The sequence below is a fragment of the Bombus pyrosoma genome, linkage group LG15, assembly GCF_014825855.1.
Source record: "Bombus pyrosoma isolate SC7728 linkage group LG15, ASM1482585v1, whole genome shotgun sequence".
NCBI classification, from domain to species: domain Eukaryota; kingdom Metazoa; phylum Arthropoda; class Insecta; order Hymenoptera; family Apidae; genus Bombus; species Bombus pyrosoma.
In genome coordinates, this window is record NC_057784.1 from 6,211,661 (window position 1) to 6,233,415 (window position 21,755).

A 21,755-nucleotide genomic window follows, 5' to 3' on the forward strand; every position below is an offset into this window, starting at 1 on the left:
TGTTGGCGTCTTCCTATAGGTATAGATTAATTTAAATGAACGGGTTCTATACGAACATAAAGTTATGTATAAAAACTGTGATAAAGATAACGGCGTTTTATCATATACGTAAGGAGCGTCCGTTTCATCATGCTCAGGTTGTCATACCACCGTTTGTTCCGTTTCTTAAGTATGTGTGCCGTGAAAGTGAATTTCATGGAATCGCACCGGCTACGTGACCTATTGAACGTAATCGCATAATTATCCTCCTAACGAATATTTTTCATATTTCCCGTATTTTCATTCTAAATATTGATTAATAATTCTTTTATACTCACATTCTTTCATTTTATGCATCTCCGTGTATCTATATTTCTGCATGATTCTTACTAGCTAAAGGTAAAACTCTTCTTCAAAATATCAAAGTGTAATTATAATTTCATTTCCGATATTAACATGTTAAAATTAAATAACGAGTAATATAAAAGTAAAATAAACTTAATGAAAGTATACAGTAATAATTAAAGTAATAGAAAAGTAATGTAAAATTACAATTCGCTGTCTCAAAATATACAAATGTTTGATAAAGACCAAATTTCGAAATAGTGCAAAATATCTTATAAACTGTGTTAAAATTTCATCACGAAGTGATGACATGTATGAAACTTCATAGGTCATTCATGGCACGACAGAATAGGAATTAAGCGAAGATATTTCATTCGTAAGTTACTATACCACTTAATTCTATGTAACCCGAATTTTCTGTCTTGAGTATAAAGAAATGTCTACGTCATTATGTTATTTATTATGTTACGTATTATTTAAATGTATGCAATTATGCATCAACCTCCAGATATGAGTATATGTACAATGAATTCGTAATTTTCACAGATTTTGTTACGAAGCAAACGATCACGATACAACTAATATAATAATCAAAGTTACAGGACGTTACAGAGGTAAAATATACGCACACATTGAATAAAACGACAGAAAGCTTTCCGCTACTGTCCAACATAGCGATGACCGTTAAAGGTGCAAATATAAAATGCAAATTTCGCGCCAAAAAACAGCTACAACGTACAGGTTATTTTCACGGATTAACATAGGAAAGTTTTCGGTTCGATAGAAGAGTAAATGCCTTGGATACCGTTGCGGTAAACAATAGTCAGTCGTCACTTTTTCTCCTCTTTATAATTATCACACGCTAATGAGATGTAATCTCGAATTGTTATGCGAATCCATAAACATAAATAAAGATTAGTACTATCTTTACTATAAAAATTACAAATTATAACGAGTACTCTACTTTAAATATAACCCAAATGCATAGAAATCCACAATCTATATAATATATAATGTACGTTTCTTCTTTTCAATGAAGTGCATTCAAAAAGCACGAAACACGATATTAGATGTCAAACTGTCAGCGATTCTGTCGGCATTGTAAACCACTGTTATACGTTAAATTGCAACACGTAACGTTAGCTTACCTTATTTAACTGGGGATTTTTTAGATGATCAATACCACGTAATAAACTAGAACAGACGACATCGCCCTGTCCCCGCTGGCCAAGTTGATCCCTTTGAAGGCTCGACATCGTCGAAGATTTACTGTCACACGCTAAATGAGTACTGGAGCTTTGGAGCCTGGAAATAACGAGCGAAGTTTAAAGCTGATTGAGGAGGGATGTCGGTACGGTAGAACTACTGGGTACAACCAGTAGAAGAGAGTAACGTTGCGATGAGGTGAGGTTAGGGTGCGGGGAGCGAACCTCAGTCACGTATCTATCACATGAGCCAATAATCGAATCTGATTGCGCCTCTTTTTTATTTCGAGATTGCATTCGTAATTCAACTTATTAGTACGATTTTGTGAAGTAATGAGTGTTTACAGTCGGGAAATGATAAGTTTTTCATCGAGAGTTTATCGTAGGGGCGAATCGTCGGTATAGTGCAATAAAGTTTTTCTTTCGAGGAATTTTTATTTATTTTCGTTTAAATATAAATTGTTGATCACAGATGTGATTTTTGCTATCAGATTGTGTCTGTTTTGTTGGAACTTGGTCGAGATAGGAAAATGGGAGTATGCATGAACACAGTACACTTGCTACGTCACTGAACATATAACTAGTTTAGCGCAATCGCGGGTATCGCGCAGTCGCGCGACTTCGCCCATCGAACGAAAATTGTTCGCGTTTTGTTTGCTGGCCATGAATTACATCATGGATATCTAATAGAAAAATTAAGTAATTGTAATGTCTATATTTACTGCAAATTATAACAATTATAATAAACATATTAGGAATATCTTAGAATAGAGGAAATATTGTTACAGCGAAACAAATTGAACTAGATTGTATAAACATTAGTTACATGGTTTTTACTTAAATAAAAGGAGCAATAACGATAAATTCTACACTAAATACATATTACTAAATTCCTTTTGCTTAGATTTCGAACGGAACATTTTTACATTATCACCATTATTACATACTATCAAATAATCCGCGTTCACAAAAGTATACGTTACACAACTGTCCAAAATCTCTGACCACTATAGTTCTAGAAACCAAAGAACACTTTTTCCCCACTATTCCCGTATAATTTCCGACACTGAAAATATTGGAATAAAGGCAATAATTATGTACATATCCTATGAAGTTAAATAATCAATTTCAATATTAAATGGCGCAAATCAATACAGAGATTAAAGAGCAATCTATCGTATTTAGTACACATCTAAACCATTTTTTGCGATATTTAAAATACGCACGCGCCTGGTAAATTACTTTGTTAAGGATTTGTACATAGTACAATATTTAATGGTAATAATAATAGTAATAACCACAACTATATAGTTTTATGTAGTCGGTTGAACACTCAAAATGTTGATTTTTACCTGTCGTTAATCTGAATGTGTCTGCACTCTGGTTCAAGGTTCCGAGCCGCATAACGTAAGTGACTCGACTGACAGGAAAAACTAGCAAATTGACATTCTAACCGCCTGAGCAAATGCTTCCACGACATACTCGAAATTTCCGTATGAATTGCCACTCATTCGATCAAACATCTTTCGATAAACTGTTGTATCGATTGCTAAGAATGAGATTGGACCGCGCTATTCGTATAACCTTCGCGTTATATTGATAACTTAATAGTATATGTATGTCACGTGATCATCAGGCAAGAATATGAAAGTTCCATTTTTGTAAATATTTATCTCAAAAAATTGCTATTGGCTAAAAAATCTATCTACATTACATCGTATGACCGGCTATTAATGTTCTGAAATAAAAAAAGATACTTTCTTATATAATGACTACATTAGGATTGGCATGTAATTTTATGTGATTGTACCTTATATATTTTTATCCATTTATTTTAATTTCGAAAAATTTTAGTATACGTATATATATATATATATTGCCTTTTGTACTTTATAATTTTATATAAATTTGTCTTCCTCTATTAAAGATAAGATTTCTAGCGAACTATGTGTTATGAAATTGTAGACAATATTATGTATGTTTTCAGCACGATATTTCTCACGTTTTGATTTTCAATTCATGAATGTTTCTATTGCAAAAAGTAAAAACGAAATTGATAGCATACTCATTTGACTTTTTGCGTCACAGTAATTGACCAAATATTAATTTCAATTGTACACACATTCACATTCAGTTGACACGGTAACCTGTCATCGCGTAACATGTCATTGAAATATTTACGATATTGGAAAATTTCAACCTACAAGTTACAATTGCAAAATCTAATGTTTGCGTAAAGTATTTATACATTTTTTTTGAAACCGATGAAACATCATTATCACGCAAGTGATATTAAACGTAATAATTGCTCGCGTGTTCCGATAAGAGAGAACCTCGTAAAACCTCATGATAAAACAAAAGATGCACATGTCACAATAAAAATAAACATGATCAACGAACGTTTCTGTGGACTTCCATAAGCGGCAAATTATAAAATAATAAAATATCGTGACGCATCAATGTTTTCAAGGAATCATCATCTCAGAATTCATTTAATTGCTTCGACATCCGATAATATCCATATCGTTTATTTATTTACGGAGCAAAAATATAAGACTTGTGTTTTACATTACTTTCTGTTTCGGTGGTTTATTTTTGATATCTACACTTTCCTCCGTATTAAGTTTCTTTTTTAATTCGATATGAGAATAAATGAATCGGTTAAAATTTATATGACTTAGCAATCACAATTGCAACAATATCTCTTGTAAACATACAGCGAAAACAATGTGCAATCAGTGTTTTGCATATCTTTGTTTTGTCTCGAATTATGTCCAGCGGAACGGCTTTATTTACCATTAATTTTCCCACCGATGAAGGACTAGCGATATAAATGTTTCCTATACTTAATTCACTCATACGACGTGACTACGGTTTATTATCATAATCAAACGTACGTATATACCAACATTCTTTTCGCCATTACCGAACGGCATTTCTACCGCTGGAAAAAGCATCCATGTTATTAAGTAAAATATTATATATTCGTCAACATCTGGTTTTTCGCAACCGAATAACTCAACATCCTCAAGAATACAATATCGTCACTCACATTCTGCGACGTGCTCCATCACGCATATCCTTCGAATGCAAGGTTCCCATTGGTGATTATTACGATTCAAACTTTATGACGAAACTCGATGAAACTCAAGAATAACGATTGATCATAATTTAGAGGGAATGATAGTTCACTTGACAACGAACACTGTCTGTTTCTGTCGCGTAGAAAATGAAGAACGTTTCCTTTTGAAATCAATTTTGTTCGGTGAAATCGATCCCACCAAGCACGGATAGATCGCAAACGTGACTGACGTACACGCGAGTATGTAGCTAAAGCAACCTGTGCGCTTGCTCGATTATTGCAACTTCGTCATCATAGAAATTGGTCTTAAGGTCGCGAAGTTTTTCTAAGACTGATCCAGACCCGAAGGATATGAAATTTCCACCTGTTACGAAATCTACCATAGCAAATCATTAAATTGCTATTTCTTACATTGTAAATAATAACTTGATAATTTAAGATACCGATATAAATTTATAGAAATGTAATGGTGAAAGGATGGTAATAACACGTTTTTATAATTCGTGCAGTTGGATCGATAAAGCGTGAAATTCTTATTTCTCGTAATGGACACTTGTTGGGTGGAGGGTATAAACATTTACTTCATTAATTTTCGAATCATCGTTATTCTTTCTTCCTTTCAATGATAATATATCTGAATCATTTGCGTGTACCGTCGAGAAAGACCAGAAAATGATAAAATTGTAATTATACATATACGTAAGCGATTCCACTTTCCGTCGTGGATAAGAATTACGAAGTCTGTACTTTGTACGTTTATGTGACGGAATATTATATAAAGAATACATTAAATTCAATTGAATATTCAAATCTCATTGAAATGAAAAATTTATAAGTAGAATCTGTAAATGTAGAATTTGTAAGTAGAGATTTTAAGATCTTCGAATAGACAATTCTTAAAAATGCGGATTACGATGTTTAAACACAAAGAAACTTAAAAATCAACAGATATGTGTACCTTTTAAGTGATAAGGTAGTAACAACATTGCAATCTTTACATGAAGATGTTATATGTCTCTTGTTGTCAACAAGTTGTTAATGATACACTCAGTGATACTAGGATCTTCTATTATGAGTTATCAGTTACAAGTTTTCTATCGCAGGCAAATGTAAAGGTGAGAAATCGAAACGTAATAAGAACTGTAACGAATATCGTTTGACACAGCAGCCTGACAGTATTTTTACAGGAATATAATAATTGGTTGGATTATTGCTCGATATGAACTATAAAATGCATATAAACATATTATCAAGCTTTCTCTTTCTATAATCTTCTGCACAAACAAACATACGTAAATATTATATTAACGAAATAGTAAAATATTAAATCAAAATCGTAGGATTGCTCGGACTTATACGAATTAATTATGTACTCACTCTGACGAACTTTCGTCGTTGTCCTCGGGATCTGTAGTTTCTGGACATACTGACCTATAATCAAATAAATTAAAGAAAATCTATGATGCTTCGATGCAATTAATTGACCTACTTGAAGCATTCCATCTTTTTTTATTTTCTGATGCAAACGTCTCAAATGTGACACATACCGATTGCAACGAGAACCTTCATTTCTTTCTGCATATCGAAAAACAATTCCACTCTGAGAAATATTGTTTTCATTTCTTTTTTATAGAAGTGAATTTTTTAAATTTCTTTAAATATTTAAACACTGTTACAATTATTATTAATTGATCATTAATTGATAATTATTATATGTACACAAAAAGAAAAAGTTATGCAAAAATGCAATGCGAATTTAAATTTAATTATCAATTAGAAATTGACAGCGATGCATTGGCACGTACAGGCAAGTAGCCAAATTTTTATTTTAGGATGCGAAAAATTTAGAACATTAACAGTAGAGGAAGTATAATTATAACTATACTTGTGGTTAAACAGACAAGTATTCGAGAAAGTTTATGTGGTTTTTACTTTTGTTATTATACATTATTCATATAGCTTGTTGTATCATTCATTTCACTACAATTTATTTATTTATTTCATTGTTTCTCTCTAGAAATATTTGAAATATGCGTACTTATGTTCCGTGTGACCTAATTCTCTTCCTTTCATCAGCGTACCCCTTCTACTTTCAGTCGCTGTAAATGAAGATTCATGTATGTATTCGCACAATGATCTTATTATCTTTTGCTATCTATGCGAAAGTAAACCATGCAGAGTATACTTTCACCATTATATGGGATAATTGCTTATTAATCACGTAATCAGTACAGTGAAAGTTGAAACTGCTTACCCAGAGTTAGTTCCTCCTTTCATGTAGCATTAATATTTCGCACACACTACTGTAATATTTCTATTAATGGACCTCATATTTTTTTTTTATTAATTACATTTACGTACGTATATAATGAAAGATATCGTTTAAGAATATTATGTAAGGATTGTATAAAGATACACATATATCACGAAAATATTGTTACATTTTCGCCGAATGGAATTTGCACTGATACGTAAATGTTGTTTAGCAAATATGAAATCGGAATTCGCGAAATCTAATGAGGATAAATAGGAATCGAAATCCGAAAACCGATCAATGTGGTCATAGTTCAGAATAGTGAACATTGAGTAATGAGCGATATTTATAGTTCATTCAGGAATAAAACATCGGAGTTTAAATATTTCTTAATTATTCATAATTTCCATATACTGATAAGGTATCGCTCTTTGAAAATTGTACTATATTGAGTATCTTATTCAGTTAGTGTTTTATTACGTAAATTATTTAAAAAATGATCTTTTCTACACGAATTATTAATTAGAATGTTTATACAGAAATAGTTACATAATTTTTAACATTTTTAAATATATTTTAATATTAACTAATTCTATGTCCGTATTACTAACATATCAAGAAGTAATTGTTACATGGCTCGTTGGTCTAGGGGTATGATTCTCGCTTCGGGTGCGAGAGGTCCCGGGTTCAAATCCCGGACGAGCCCACGTGATTTAATTTTGTTTTTTTACTTTTTGATACACTTAATCTTACTCTCATTATGTATTAATATTCTTGTTATTTAATACTTTAGACTAAATAATCATTTTATTTTGTAAAAATTAGGGTTTGAATTAATAGTACCGATTATTCCGTGAAACTATCGATAATATCAAATATGGCGCTCGCATGGAACCCATCAAAGAAACACAGCGACCGTGAAAGGTATATTTATTGAGGCATTGAAGCATTTATCGTATCACTTGGTATTTTACTTTCTATAGAAATATTTAAATAACTCAATTTATGTTACTATACTTTATTTATTATATATGTATACGAGTACAATCAGCTGCATAACCTCTCTGACATGAAACTGACAGCTGTATAATAATTTGTTGTAGATGGATTTGTATTTATCCGATATACCTAAATAGTAAGAGAACTCTAGCAGGGGGTCGGAAACTTCCAAAAGACAAATGTGTCGAAAATCCAACATATCAAGAAATTCGTGATGTTTTGGTAGCAGCTGGTTTCAACGTTGGAGTAGAAAACAAACGACATCCACGAGAACGTAGCAAAGAATTATTATTTCGCGGACGTATTCGCGTACAACTCAAAAATGACGATGGTACTCCTGTGAAATCAGAATTTCCCACTAGAGATTCGGTTTTGGCATATGTGGGCACGACCATTCCAAAGTTAAAAACTCGACAAGGAAAGCAATCCAGTGGTGAACAATCTTCTCAGCCATCAAGTTCATCGTCAAAGAAAGGAAAAGGAAAGGGGAGAAGATGATAAAGATATAGAACATAACTATATTTGTTACTTATGTATATTTTTGTGTTGAAATGAGAATTATTCTCACGTACAAAAATATTATATTACAACTTGTACAAACCTTTTAAAGGGAAGTTTTAAACTGAATGCATTCATACATACAAATATCTTAAAACTTTTGTTAAATTCTTTTATTATTCATCATTATTTTGTAATCCTGATAGTCGTGCTAATTGTATGTTTTCATTTACATCTTGGTACTTTACTATTGAAGGAATTTGTTTGATCATTTTGGATATTCAAATTATTATTCTCAGAATTAGAAGGTAATTACTTCGATGAACCACTTGGAGACTGTGATGCTGTTTCTGTATTGTGTGGTACATAGTGCACTATATAACCACTAGGGGGAGGATGAGATACTGGAAGATGTGGTTCGATCATACTTGATAGTGGAACCTATAAATTTAATATGCTTATGATAGAATTTTCGCAAATTTATTAGTGCTTGTAACAAAGTAGTACGTACATTCTTATTGGAATTCTTGTGGGAATTTGGTTGAGCTAATCCTACAATAGGTGGTTGTCCAATTGGAGACACTAAATTATTCTTAAGATTTTTCCTTGTTTTTCTATTTTCTCGTGCCTCAAATTTATTAAATATAAGTATTAAATAGAATTACAAAAATATATGAATTACATCACATTATATTTCATATTACTTACTTCATTGATACTTCTAAGAAATGATCCATTTGGGTGCAACACATCTTGGAGCTCTGATCTGGCATTTATTAACTCACTTACTGGCCCGCTAACTGTTTTTACTAATGTACTAGGAATATCATGTAATGTGTTGATATGTGGATGTAAATCAGGGTGTAATACAGATTGTAAAAAATTATTCCCTAGCAAATGTGGTAATCTACTTATTGTATTTAAAGCTGGATGTATAATGGAATTCAAATGCGGAGGAATAGGTAGTGGAGGAATATGTGGTACTGAAGGAATATGTAGTGGAGGGATATGTGGCAAGGAAGCCCCAACAATGGAATCGGATGAAGTTGTGTTGGAATCTTCTTCATTTATAAGTAAATCTGTATTAGTCTTAACAGTAGGATTACTTGTTTTTTCTGTATCATTGTCATCATTATTTGAATCACAATCTCTTACGAAATGTGCATGACCTTTTGATGGTCCTCCAGTGAGAAAATAGTTTGCAACTTGATGAGCATCACCTAAGGATTATTAATATATTGATATATGTTACTTTTAGTTTTCTTATTGCAATTACCTAGTTTAAGATGTCGACTAGAGCCTGATACACCACGTGAATCTCGCTGCTTTTGTTCAGTCAGTGCTTTGGAGTTGGTACTCAGATCAATTTCCTTCAATTGCCTTCCAGAACGTATATTGTAATCTGACAAAGCAAATTAATATATACAATGTAATACTTTTCTTAAGGCATTACCTTTATAGCCATGGTACGCACTAGGATAATTGAACTTTATTGATGTAAATGGTTGTAAATTGTGAATTTTAGTACAAGAGATATTACGTGTATACACCACAATATGATATAAAATAAAGATTAATGATATTAAGCTATAGTACTTCATGTTACACGTAAACAATTTGGACACATCAAAGAATTCAATTGCAATAAGCTTTGAAGTGCTTTGAAACTCAAATTATGCACTGGAATCTGATGTGGTTTTACCTGACATTTATTGATTTTGCAAGAGAAAATTTGCTGACGTTTTATGAACAATTCTTTTCCTTTATTATAACATAAATGCTTACATTAATATGTACAGTTGTAGGAATTACATCAGATCTTAAACAATTGAGTAATAATGATTCATGTAACATGCATACTTCCATGTAGATTTTTTATATGAAATCATTATCTTTTCCTTTGTTCAATTTATTATTGTTTATCGCAAAAGTTATTATCTTCTCAAGTTTGTATTTCATCACATTATATTTGAAAAAATATATTAAAGTACTGAAAATATTATAAAAAATTAAAGTTATAGAAAATTATATCCGTTGAACGAATACATATAAAGTGTTGCAATGGGTGAAAGGAAATATATAAAAAAAACCTTCACCGTGACAATGTTTTACACATTGCCGTGACCAGGATTCGAACCTGGGTTACTACGGCCACAACGTAGGGTCCTAACCACTAGACGATCACGGCTATTGAAGGTTGTGGGAAACATGGTTATTTTTCTAAACACTAGAAATATATTTACTTTTCTTTCAAAAGTATTAATTTAATTTATTTATTCTTAAATGAAATACTTTTAAGAGAAACAAAATTCATATAATTAATTCATTAATTATTCATTATTATTATTATATTAATAATTCATTAATATAAAAGTTATCATAATTATTAATGCTTACTGTAAATTATCGATGATTTTTAATATCATTTGATTTTTAATATCATAGAATGGTAATGGAGTTATTTTTCATCGATTCTCTTATACAAATAATGATTAAAACTCTTGTTCACAGATGGAGCGAGATGCAACTCCGATGGTGAAGAAGAAATGACTCCTCCAGTCTTCTGATTTCCTGATAGTGTCCGGTTGATAGCGACCGTCGTTGCTACCGCGGCGTCGTGGTTTTAGCAATAGTGTGTCATTCGTGTAAAGTGTAAAAAAGTAGCTCATGTAAAAGTGCTCCAAACACGACGGTTTTCGGCGATGCTTGACAAGGGGAAGATGCATGGTGCCTGACGACCGTCAAGATGTGGACTTCGAACGATACGTCTAGTCGAAGATTCCCGCGCGAATTCTGCTCAGGTATGTAACTATTTCAGTCAGTCACCATTGATAATTTTACTGGAGCTATGTCAAGTTCTCGTTACAATTTTTAGAAAACAGTATACTTCAAACGCATTATTAACGTTTCTCGAAACGTATGTATACTAACCATTAAAATTTCTGAAAACACATAAGTTTTTCGCTTATGGTTAGTAGCGTTTAACTTATTTCCGTATTGTTGAATACTAATTACGTATATATTCCTACGACAAGACGCTCTGTGCTGAATAAATTTTGCAATTATTAATTGAGTTTAATTTAACATAATTTTTACTTTGGGCGATGTGTAAATATCAATATCCAGATATCTTGGAATTGGAAATCACTTTCCTCGTACGAAATCAATTCGAATAGACGTTAAATGATTTGTATATTCGCGAGAAAAACTCGATTAATAATACGCTACATGGAATCTGTAAGTTCGCGAGCGCAACATAGCGAACACCTATTTCACAAAACGTGTTATTACGGTTTCAGCAGTAAAAGGGTTAAACATATGAATTTCCTACATAAACATATAGCAGAAGTTTCTCTAATTACAGATAGACATTCGTACAAAGATGCTCAAGTACAGCCCTGAAAATGTTACCATCTTGTGCATTCTGTTCCCCTGGTAGCGAGTGTCTCCATAAGAGTCTATCCGAACAGCATTGATGTCATTGATATTTCAATATTGTTCTCTCCTTTTATTCCCTTTATTGTTTCCCCGTATATTTTCAAAGTATCATTCTCCGGTTATTATTATTATATTTATATTCTAACCTACTACCTAGAGTAAATTATATCTCATGAAATTTTTTGATATTACAAGATATGTATATATCAATTTATAAATAAACGAGTTGCGAATCGTTTTTAAATTCATCAAAAATAAGTACATTTGTACGTACGTCTAACAACAGATATAAGAAAATAGGCGTGCTAATAATATAACAACTATGTCTCAGTTGACAGGTTAACTAGTACGGTAGTTTTATACGTTTTAACCTATGGATTGCATTGGATTATGTATTTGTAGAAATGATAATACGTCATCGTACATTTAGTTGCGCATTTTTTATTTTACAATGTTATCTAGTCATTTTTATTGTCCAAAATACTTTATTCCGTATTCATTTTATTTTAATCGCCGGTATTAGTCAATATTCATTTTAGATCATATTCGTTCCATTTTAATCATTTCAAAAGATTTATTAATGAGCAGCGTGTCGATTTATTCGTCGATTTACAATATCGACGGTTTACCGCATAAATATCGTATGCCCACATTTTTACACGCGACAAATAGTTATTTACTGTTTCTCCATGTTGTATAAAAATCACGTTTATATCTATTTCGTGAATTTCTCAAAAATAATATATTTCTTTATCATATTTAATGTGTGTATAGATATTTTCAGGAATTATGATTCGCTCTCGTCATTTTGTGTTCCCAAAAACGATCGATGCATGACAATCAATTTCGTAATGGCATTCATAAAGACGAATACAATGCAGAACTTACAAAGTACTATTGAATTGTTCAAAAATGTTTTTCTCGAAAATGCTGGAAGTGCAGAAACGTATAATATTCGTGCAATAAGCTGTCGACATGTTAAATAAACTTACAATTGTATGTATGTGATGGAAGCCTAAGCTTATCAACCCTGCTCCTAGGGGAATTGTTTGTTTTCCTTGCCTAGAATCTAGAACTAGACTCTAGATCATCGTCTATCACGTTCATATTAGTTTCTCTACAGACACGTGGAAATATAATGCATAAGCAAGTTCGAAGTATAAATGATCTTCCGACAATCGATCTTTCTTAGGTGGTCTTTGTGACGCGTAACAACAATTACCGTGGTACCTTTCTGGAAATATTTCATCTGTCAGATAATCATTTAGGCAATTTGATTCTCTTGTTGCCAAAAGTCAATTAATGCAAATTTGCGCTCGGTGAGAAATGTGACGTTTCCTAATGCAACGAACGGAAGGAGTCGAGGATGACTTAATACGTATGATAGCGGAAACGCTGCCAGTAATTTGAGATCGTATCGATTGTCTATTGCCTACATATAGCTAATACAATATGAAACAAGGATCGATGATACGGGCACGTTTATGATATCGTCGATATCAGATATTCTTATATATAAATAAATAAATAAATATATATATATATAATATGTATAATTACGTTTATTTGTCTCCATTTTCTTTGTTTTACATTTATTTGTCTTCACTCTGTTAGTTTTACATTTATTTGTCTTCACTCTGCTAGTTTTACATTTATTTGTCTTCATTTTGTTCGTTTTACATTTATTTGTTCCGATTTCGTTATTTTTATAATGTTATCTTATACCTAACTCCGCTAAATTAATCCGTATTTTTGTTATCATTTATTTACCGTTTTATTATCAACATTGTTGTGTAAGCGCCGCTTTTTCAATGATCTTTATTAATTTATCGATACACTTGGCACACTCTTCCACGTTCTTATGATCTATATCGTGCACCTAATTACAGCAACGAGAAGAATGATAGAAATTATCGTTGTTCGGAAAGAACAATAATAAAATCGAAATGAAAGTTTGCATACCCGTTTAGCGAACTGTGACTTCAGTTTCTTGTCTTGGAATATCATCTTTTCCCCTATTCTAAGGTTCTTGAATGTTTTCGCTCGGAGCGGGCCGAATTTTCTTCGAAATTCTTTCACGCTCCCGTGGCAAGTGTTCTCGAGGTTCTGAATCTTCGCATGTATCTTACGCTGTCTTTCTCCTAGCAAATCTACTTTCTTCGTAAACTTCACAGTGTCCTTATAGCCGTGGTAATAGTCGTTTCTCATTTGCATCGTCAACTCTCCCGTTATCTAGACGCAATTATACAACATTATTTTGTCATATTTGGTATTTTACTTGTGTTACGAATAAAATTCCACCACTTCCCCTTAACGGTCAATAAAATTCCCTAGAAAGTTGTTGAAACTAATACGGAAATTATCGCGTCTATTTACAGTTATTCGCATTAATACTCCTACGCGATACAACATTATATTTGTATTTCTTGCTCTGTATAAGATTTAAATATCGTGTCGCTTATCCTACGTGAACACGAACCATTTACAGAGGAATATGAAAATCGGCCACGATTTTGTACAAGTAATCGTGAAAATCAGCCGCGACTGCACGGTCGAACAGTATATGTAGAAATAAAAATGAAAATAGTAATTACTTGTTCGAGTTCGTTCGCTATTTTTATTTTGTACGCTTCCGGCAAGTCTGGGTGTTTACTGAAAATCCTGTCGATCCGCGCTTGATTCGATTCCATCCACGAGTCGACCTTTTTGTCGATGCTCTCATTACCGTAGTCGATCAGAAACGATTCTTCTTGATTTACGTTGTCGGCTACTCTCGATAGCACCTCGCCACTCCAATACAAAACACGATCCTTTTCCTCCAATAAATCGATCCATGAGTGAGGCATACGTCCTACCGTTTGCCCCATTGTTGTTTCTGTGCGAGCATGTAACTGCCAAAATCCATATGATGGCAAATGATGTATCGGCTCAGCGTCCTCTGTCTAAAAGTCAGGTAAATACTCACAATGCTTACGGTGATCCATTACGCGTCGGATTTGCTTTGTTTTGCACGCGAGATTTAACCGAAATTTGGCAGGATATTGTTAGCTTCGTTCGACAAGGTCGTCAGTTGTGCTCCTTCTAGCCTTTGTTATGTAACATTTCTCCAAGGAGGTTCCTGCCATGTGTACCGATTCAGTAAACCATTTAAAAAGTATTTTAACTTAAATTCGATGTTTACAATACTTCTTATTTACATTTCTTTACATTATCAATTCCATCTTTTGTACATACACAAATTTCGATACTCATATAATAATCTAATCTTTTTAGCCGAAATACTAATCATGTTATATCAATTATAGCATATTATCTTAATACACTTCTCTACTCCTTGACCTATCCTAATTTAACTTACATTCAAGGTTTACGATGTCCCCTTTTCACACTTGCTCGCATTATCTGTTCCATCTTATATATACATACATACAGAGATTTCAAAATCTATATAACAATTTAATCCTTCGCATACTATAAACTACCATCTACTAACGTTTACGAAACTCCAATTCAGTCTCCTCTAATCTCTCCTAATTTACATTAAAAGCAAATCAGATATTCACATTATCGTGCTCTCGGTTCAAACTCCATTCGAACTTTATCCCGTCGTATAGTTTGGTTATATCGCGGCTAGGCGCTGCCTTAGTTAGCGTTTCTCGTTTATCGTAAACCGGACAGATGGCGTTGAAAAAAAGAGAGCCATCGCGTTGTTTTCTTCTTCCTGCAAACGTCTCCATTTTTCTTTTCACGCCGGTGGCGTTGCTTCGGTATTGTTCACTTGCGTGTAAGCAAATAACGCGGATGGCACAATAGGTAGAAACTTGGCCAGGCCGTCACAAAAGGTCGATTCTTCGCGGAGTGTCCACGAGGATTACATTGAGCGTTGATTTCATGTTATCAGACGTGGAAAAAGGAACTGGAGCGGACATCCGGCCGTCTCGAAAGTCCGCGAAATTCAATCGGCGCACGTAGCTAGTGTCGGGGTGTCAATTCAAAGCAACGTAATCTCCGTTCAGTGCGACCAATAATCGGCTTATTGATTTCGATTCGAGGCTAAAACACCGTCCACAACAGCCATTGGAACCGACGCGCGAGCTGCTTTTTTCCCCTCTACGTTCCCTGTCTTTTTTAATTGACAATCGAGCTCCTGAGCACTGGGAAGGGAGAGACCCGCGTGGTTTTCATTTATTTTTAGCGGTGAACGTTCCGTACGCGGTATTTAAAACTGGGTAGCTTGGGAATGGACGTAATTTAATTTTCCTAAATAGAAATGACCTTTTTGTTCGCGCAACTGAGAGCGGTTTGATTGAAAAATGCTTTTTATCGCGCGTACTTGCCGTACCTATATTATCATTGTTGCTGGTGTTTGATTTGATATTTATAAATTGATAGACAAATTTTGTCGTTGTTAAAATATTTCAGAGGATTATATCGTGTAATTTATTTATGTAACTTTCGATTACTAACACCTCCTGATAATAATCCCTGTGTCGTAAGTAAATGAAAATTAGGTTGAATTATGTAATACAAGTACAAGCTTGATCCTAAGTTAGAACAGATATGGGAAAAGAAAATTAATTTGACAGATCATCGGAAATTTATTAAACCATGCTTGGAACCTTAGACTGGTAAATTCAACATCGTAATACAAATCTCGCAAATAATAATTAGTATAGTCTCAAAGTTAAATATTTTCTCTATTTATTATACATTGTGTTTTTCGATAATTGTTTTAATCAATTTCGTATTATTATTCGTACGATATATTTCTATATACTGAGTTATGTATGTTCATATATTGGTTTGAAGAAATTCCAAAGAAGACAGATTAATTAACCAACGCAACGTGCAATTAATATTTAGCCACAGCTGCGCTAATTGAATGACGTTGTAATTTAATCGCGTAATCTAATTACATTTTACTCGAATTACATGGCAATGATTGCACTTTACGGTAATTCAATTACAGCAATAATCATCGATGTAATTGAATTATTACTTGAATTATTACATCGATGATTATTACTGTAATTGAATTATAAAGTGTGTAACAGAATTCCAGGTCAGAACTCTGATCTTACGTTTATGTCTTTCAATTACATTATTCAGTTGCGCGTTGTAATCCCTACTTCAACTGCAATTGCCAATTATATCGTAATTTAATTTAATGGCAGATTCGAATTATGAATTCTAATGACAATGTAATCGAGCACGATGTAATTGAATCATCTTGTAATTATAACTCGCGGAGTAATTTAGTCGTAATTCCGTGCAACTCTGTATTTAGCATACAGAAGTTAGTTACCATTTCCATCTTCACCTGAATTTGCATCAAAATCTCTCGAAAATTGATGCGCCCCGGTCGTCAACATTAAATCAAATTTTGATGAATTGCAGCGTACAGAGTGTCGAACGAGCCGCGAAGACGTAATTTCGCGACATGATTTATCGGGCGTTGTTTCGAAAAACAATTTCGCGTAAGAAACACGCACGGCCCGTAACTCGTTCGATACACTGGCCGGGTAACTGCGAGCGCGTAGACGCGAAATTAATATCGGAAACTCGTATCTTACAATGTATTTCAATTTCGTCGGCGAGTTAATTAACCATATGAACTGCATACCTATCGTTTCATTTTCTACCATATTTTGTTTAATTTCCCTATCTACCTTGTTCGCGTGCAATTTGTTCGAACGCTGAATTGCCGGGATTTTTTCCGTGTAGAAAAAGCAGACCTTAACGCGCGCTAATTACTTGTGATTTAAACGACGAAAATGGTAGCTTTTTTACGCGCGAATTACGAGCGTGCAGAACTTTTTGCACCGCATTTTCGCTACGAACGCGAATGTGCAAACAACGATAGATTTTAATTGCGTTTAATTACCGTGACGATCGAACCACGTGGTTGCAAATATTCAAATTCCGATGATGTTTTACGTTCGTTTCAACGTGTACCACCCACAGGATTGCAACGCGAAATATTTCCTCTTTCGTCACTTTGGCTGACGTATCGGAGGTTGGCAAGAGGTTTTGAAAAGCCAGAACGTAGATACCGTGTGCAGAGCTTCTGCAAACTTTTTCGTTCGACTAGTATACCGTCACGCGTTAATTTATAACGTTTCAGGCAAGTTACGCATTTTGTAGCAACACAGTTAGAAGTGACGTTAATAACGCAGAGGGTTAAAACAACGAGTAATTTATTTACGCAAAGCGTGGAAATTTGACACTAGGACTGCCAACGATTAAAATGTAAAACCTGTATTAAAGAAATTAAAGCGCGACCGATGGGACAAAGTTTATAATGCGATAAGAAACATAAGCTTTTATTAATGTATTTTGCGAAGAACCATTGAAAAATGTAACGTTGTACGTGTATAAAATTTCTATGAAAAATTATGGTCGTTTTCAGGAAACCGGTCGTTTTGTCATCGATCACTCTGGCAGTTTTAGCGTTAAAAATTTGCTAGGACAGTGAGAAAGATGATATTGTTCTATGACAATTAACAGATAAATTTGTTAAACAATTGTAATAAATACATAGCTTAGTATATCGTATTTTATTTACGAAATTCGGTCTGAATGTTTCTCCTTTGCTAGACTTTTAGAAGGTGGTTGGTCCGTGTGGTTTTGCGTTTCGATTTTGGCCGCTTTCGAATTTCGAATCTCGTACAACGTTCCATTCGTTGTTTTAAAATACGAATTGACCTACAAACCGCAGGCTCCAAACGATATCCATTTTCGAAAGTTAATCCCGGGTAAAAAGAATTCCTCGCTCGTCTGGTTAGCTCGATCCACTCGAAACGCTTAAGTTTTGTCTAGTTGTCGTCGTAATCGAACGTAAGAATTAGTCGAACGTTCACCAATTTGGAAATTAATTAAATTAATTCGAAAATTTCCACGTTTAACTATGTCAACCGCGTTAACTAATTTAACTATGGCCGGTTCAAAAATTTCTAAGTCCCATAGAATACTGTGACGTTTTTTAAAATTCCCACTTCCTATGCAACACTGTGACATTTTTTAAAATTCGTCCGTTCTCTGAAGCATCACGACATTCTTGAAATTCGCAGGTCGTATGGAACGCTACAGCGATCTTTCTCGTAACAGCAGTAAAACACTACGACATTCTTTCGAATTCGTAGGTTCACGTGCTAAATGATGGGCAGATCGCAAACTTTTGGTCAGCGATATTACACTCTAACGTTTGATTCCTGTCGTCCACGAAGAATTGCAAGCGAGCTACGTAATTTCGATGACAGTGTGGACATCGCTTAACGCTGTCTCCGACCGACACTGTTATCCTATCCGATACTAACCACACGTTAGCCTACGTCATTTGTGCGTCACACGCGGTTGCGTATGCACCTGTACACCTGTATATCCGTCACACGCGTACACACACGCGCGTGTACACACTCGGGGAACGTAGTTCGTTATACGGCACATGTTGTCCCGTAGCTACACGAACCCAACGAGATTGCTACTCTTATTGTTAGTCAGTCACTTTGCGCCTCTGTAAATAGCGGTGGTTCCAAGGGAAAAACGCTTGGCCGTGTTGCAACGTGAATCTGAATAATAAAGATTCAAATCGACGTGCACAACCTTTCAGAACGTTGGTCAGAGTGTCGTTTAGATGGTGGAATTAATTAGGAGGGGAATTTTGAAACATTATTTGCCATTATTTGGTCAATTTCGAGAGAAAAGTATTTGCAGGTACAGCGGTGTGCAAAGATATTTTGGTAGAGTTGTATCTTGTTCCATCGCAGGATTAGAGATGAGAGAAATTTCAGTTAATTTTGTTAAATCGAAGTTGCTAGGAATTTTGTATTTACGCGAGATAACGATAGTGGAAAATTCGAACAGATTGTCATATTTATGAAGAGTTCCTTATCCTCTTTGACGGGTGATATGCTTGCGATTAAAGAAATTATCACTCCCTTGCAGATTTCTCTATATTTTGTTGAATTTTTTGATGTAAGATAGAAAATTGCGCAGCTACGGAGGAAAATTTTTATGCATTTCTATTTCACGAGGTTTATTCAGATTCTCAGTATCAGAGGTTCAAGTATACTCGATATATTCAGGTAGAAGGTGGAACGATTGAACGTAATTTTATCGAACTTCACTGCTCTTTGCAAACTTTCCGATTGAAATTCTGCGTAAGTTCTTAAATGAAATTTGTAAGAAGAAACCGGGAAGAAAGTTAAGTGACCGTAATGCTTTCTCGAGTTTCCATTACCAAAGGGATCAATCTCTGTCTTGTCAAGACAAGAAAATTCCTACGTGCATACGCGGCTAATACGACCAGACTAATTCACGACACGAAACTGAGCGACACCTTATCGCGACATTAATTTTTCAATAGCGATACCGATATATTTCTCGTCTGGTTGATGTTAGTTGTAACACGGCTGCCACATCAGCTGAACGTCTTAACGTCTCAGCTGAGACGATCTACATCTTTCTTGCTCCCTATGGAGCTGTTAATCTTCTGGGCGTCTGAATTCACGTCGAATGCGTTATCCGGCTCGTCTGATGGCTGTATCCATGAGAGACGATGTAATTAAGGCAAAGTCCAATTATATCCGTTGCAAAGATACGGCTGCGGTGTTTCCTCTTTATGAAATTCACGAAATACGCTTTACGAAATTCTGTTGTTGTCTGTGTGCGTTATCAGACAACAGTTAAGAGGCTTTAGCTTTACACGTGATCGCACATTGGATTTTTAAACCTATTACGACGTAATAGGCGATACCCTGGTGGAAATTGTAATTTCAAAAGATGTTTGCTCTCTCGTACTTTTGCGTACGTATTTTTTCTGTTGGATAAAGCGCGAGAATTTTATTCTTTAGAGTGGTATAACACGTACTTTGTTTCTCTGCGCTTTGGACTTTGGGAGTTTCATTTTTCTGTTGCTGTCGCGTCTCGTAGGAAATTAGCAGAGCTCGTTTGCACGACTCGATTAATAACATGGGTGAAAATTAACAGCATCGAATTTCATAATGAGATCGCCGAATAAATCGTACAAATTACAAGTCAAGTTTTTGTTTATCGTCAGTTGTACGATTTCGTAACCGAGCTTCTATTATTCGAATCACGCGAACGCGTATCCGCAAGTCGCGAGTTTTGTCTAAGCTGACATGCAATTTGACGCAATTTGTGTGGAAATTGTGGCTGGATTTCAGTTATTCGAACGTCAACCTCTATTATCGAAACTCGTAGCAGCAGCTGGTGAAGCCAGTAAGCTTCTATCGCCCGAAATCATCGGTTGTCTGAAATATTTTGTTCCCCGATCGCGCCACCGGTTCGGCCAAACCAAGTTTCACCGTATCCCATTTGGAATAAAACTGTAAGATTATAAAATTATCGTATGCATATTACATCATAACATGTAATGTTTGTTATTCGTGTACCATTTCTTCGAAAATGTTTATCGACGTCATTCCACATCGTAGAAAATTTTCCAGTCCATGAAATTTGTCTGAGTTTAAACAAGCTGAAAATATAGTAACGTAGGTGACCCACTGGGACGACCACTGAATCAACGTGTTAATTGGTAAACTATCGCGCAAGAGCGGCCACGTCGGTCCCAATGCAGTGGAATCCGCTTACTACGGTCGCTTTGGGTCACTTGCAATTTTTGATAAGAATAGCCGGCTGACAACGTTACGTATACAGAGGATGAAGAATTCAATTTATTTTTACCGATATTAATTATCGAACTCGATTTACTACGAATGATTACGATACCCGTACACTTGTGAAAAAAGAAACAGTTGGACATTTATCCACTTATAAACAAACTGTTGTATAATAACTGTTTTATTTCTTATAAACAACTGCCTTTGAAGACAACGTAGAATTTATTTGAGAAGCTTTGTCGCTTGTTTGCTCCTGTCGTTAGCTCCAGAATATAACTCTCATAGTCTTCTTTTCCAACGTTCCAGCAACGTAC

The 21,755-nt window shown here is 34.4% G+C and overlaps 4 protein-coding genes and 2 non-coding genes across 9 annotated transcripts in view; 2 read left to right on the forward strand and 4 right to left on the reverse strand.

Annotated features, from left to right (window-relative positions):
* Positions 1-4,831, reverse strand: part of LOC122575857 (NADP-dependent malic enzyme) — a 15,971-nt gene extending 11,140 nt beyond the window's left edge. Inside the window, exons 1-2 of one of the 2 annotated variants that reach the window (XM_043745337.1) lie at positions 4,582-4,831; positions 1,473-1,629 (exon numbers count right to left, since the gene is read on the reverse strand). In XM_043745337.1, the coding sequence (XP_043601272.1) occupies positions 1,473-1,629; positions 4,582-4,631 (207 nt within the window). In that variant the 5' untranslated portion in view covers positions 4,632-4,831. Of the gene's footprint in view, positions 1-1,472; positions 1,630-2,881; positions 3,056-4,581 lie in introns of those variants that run through there. The other variant, XM_043745336.1, reaches the window with a different exon arrangement.
* A 2,436-nt stretch (positions 4,832-7,267) lies between these two features.
* LOC122575872 (signal recognition particle 19 kDa protein) lies at positions 7,268-8,519 on the forward strand. Its single transcript, XM_043745364.1, has 3 exons — positions 7,268-7,286; positions 7,691-7,789; positions 7,969-8,519. Exons 2-3 carry the CDS (start codon positions 7,743-7,745, stop codon positions 8,360-8,362), a joined length of 441 nt encoding a protein of 146 aa, XP_043601299.1. The 5' UTR covers positions 7,268-7,286; positions 7,691-7,742; the 3' UTR covers positions 8,363-8,519.
* Trnap-cgg lies at positions 7,500-7,571 on the forward strand. Its single transcript has one exon. It is a non-coding gene; the product is annotated as a tRNA-Pro (tRNA).
* LOC122575875 lies at positions 8,411-10,540 on the reverse strand. The gene is made up of 6 exons (XM_043745367.1): positions 10,459-10,540; positions 9,837-10,352; positions 9,639-9,764; positions 9,071-9,582; positions 8,874-8,990; positions 8,411-8,803 (listed from the first exon to the last, which is right to left on the reverse strand). Exons 2-6 carry the CDS (start codon positions 9,961-9,963, stop codon positions 8,675-8,677), a joined length of 1,011 nt encoding a protein of 336 aa, XP_043601302.1. The 5' UTR covers positions 9,964-10,352; positions 10,459-10,540; the 3' UTR covers positions 8,411-8,674.
* Positions 10,479-10,550, reverse strand: Trnah-gug. The gene has a single exon. It is a non-coding gene; the product is annotated as a tRNA-His (tRNA).
* Positions 10,551-13,391: 2,841 nt separating this feature from the next.
* Positions 13,392-18,424, reverse strand: LOC122575868. Of its 3 annotated transcripts, none has more exons than XM_043745359.1 (4): positions 15,159-18,424; positions 14,395-14,918; positions 13,763-14,032; positions 13,392-13,679 (listed from the first exon to the last, which is right to left on the reverse strand). In XM_043745359.1, the coding sequence occupies exons 2-4, from the start codon at positions 14,665-14,667 to the stop codon at positions 13,581-13,583; spliced, it is 642 nt and encodes a 213-aa protein (XP_043601294.1). In that variant the 5' UTR covers positions 14,668-14,918; positions 15,159-18,424; the 3' UTR covers positions 13,392-13,580. The 3 variants fall into 3 exon arrangements, with proteins under 3 accessions (XP_043601294.1, XP_043601293.1, XP_043601292.1); XM_043745358.1 differs by having other exon boundaries at positions 14,395-14,691; positions 14,766-18,424; XM_043745357.1 differs by having other exon boundaries at positions 14,395-18,424.
* Between the last annotated feature and the right edge of the window lie 3,331 nt (positions 18,425-21,755).

Bases quoted from the DNA above. Each gene is read 5' to 3' on its own strand.
- LOC122575868 (XM_043745359.1), bottom strand. From the start codon at position 14,667: ATGGGGCAAACGGTAGGACGTATGCCTCACTCATGGATCGATTTATTG. The intron at 14,033-14,394 runs GTAATTACTATT...AATTGCGTCTAG, and splicing joins TAGCGAACGAACTCGAACAA to ATAACGGGAGAGTTGACGAT. The intron at 13,680-13,762 runs GTATGCAAACTT...TGCTGTAATTAG, and splicing joins AGTCACAGTTCGCTAAACGG to GTGCACGATATAGATCATAA.
- LOC122575875 (XM_043745367.1), bottom strand. From the start codon at position 9,963: ATGAAGTACTATAGCTTAATATCATTAATCTTTATTTTATATCATATT. The intron at 8,991-9,070 runs GTAAGTAATATG...AATAAATTTGAG, and splicing joins TTCTTAGAAGTATCAATGAA to GCACGAGAAAATAGAAAAAC. The intron at 8,804-8,873 runs GTACGTACTACT...TTAAATTTATAG, and splicing joins ACAAGAATTCCAATAAGAAT to GTTCCACTATCAAGTATGAT.
- LOC122575872 (XM_043745364.1), top strand. From the start codon at position 7,743: ATGGCGCTCGCATGGAACCCATCAAAGAAACACAGCGACCGTGAAAG. The intron at 7,790-7,968 runs GTATATTTATTG...AATTTGTTGTAG, and splicing joins AAACACAGCGACCGTGAAAG to ATGGATTTGTATTTATCCGA.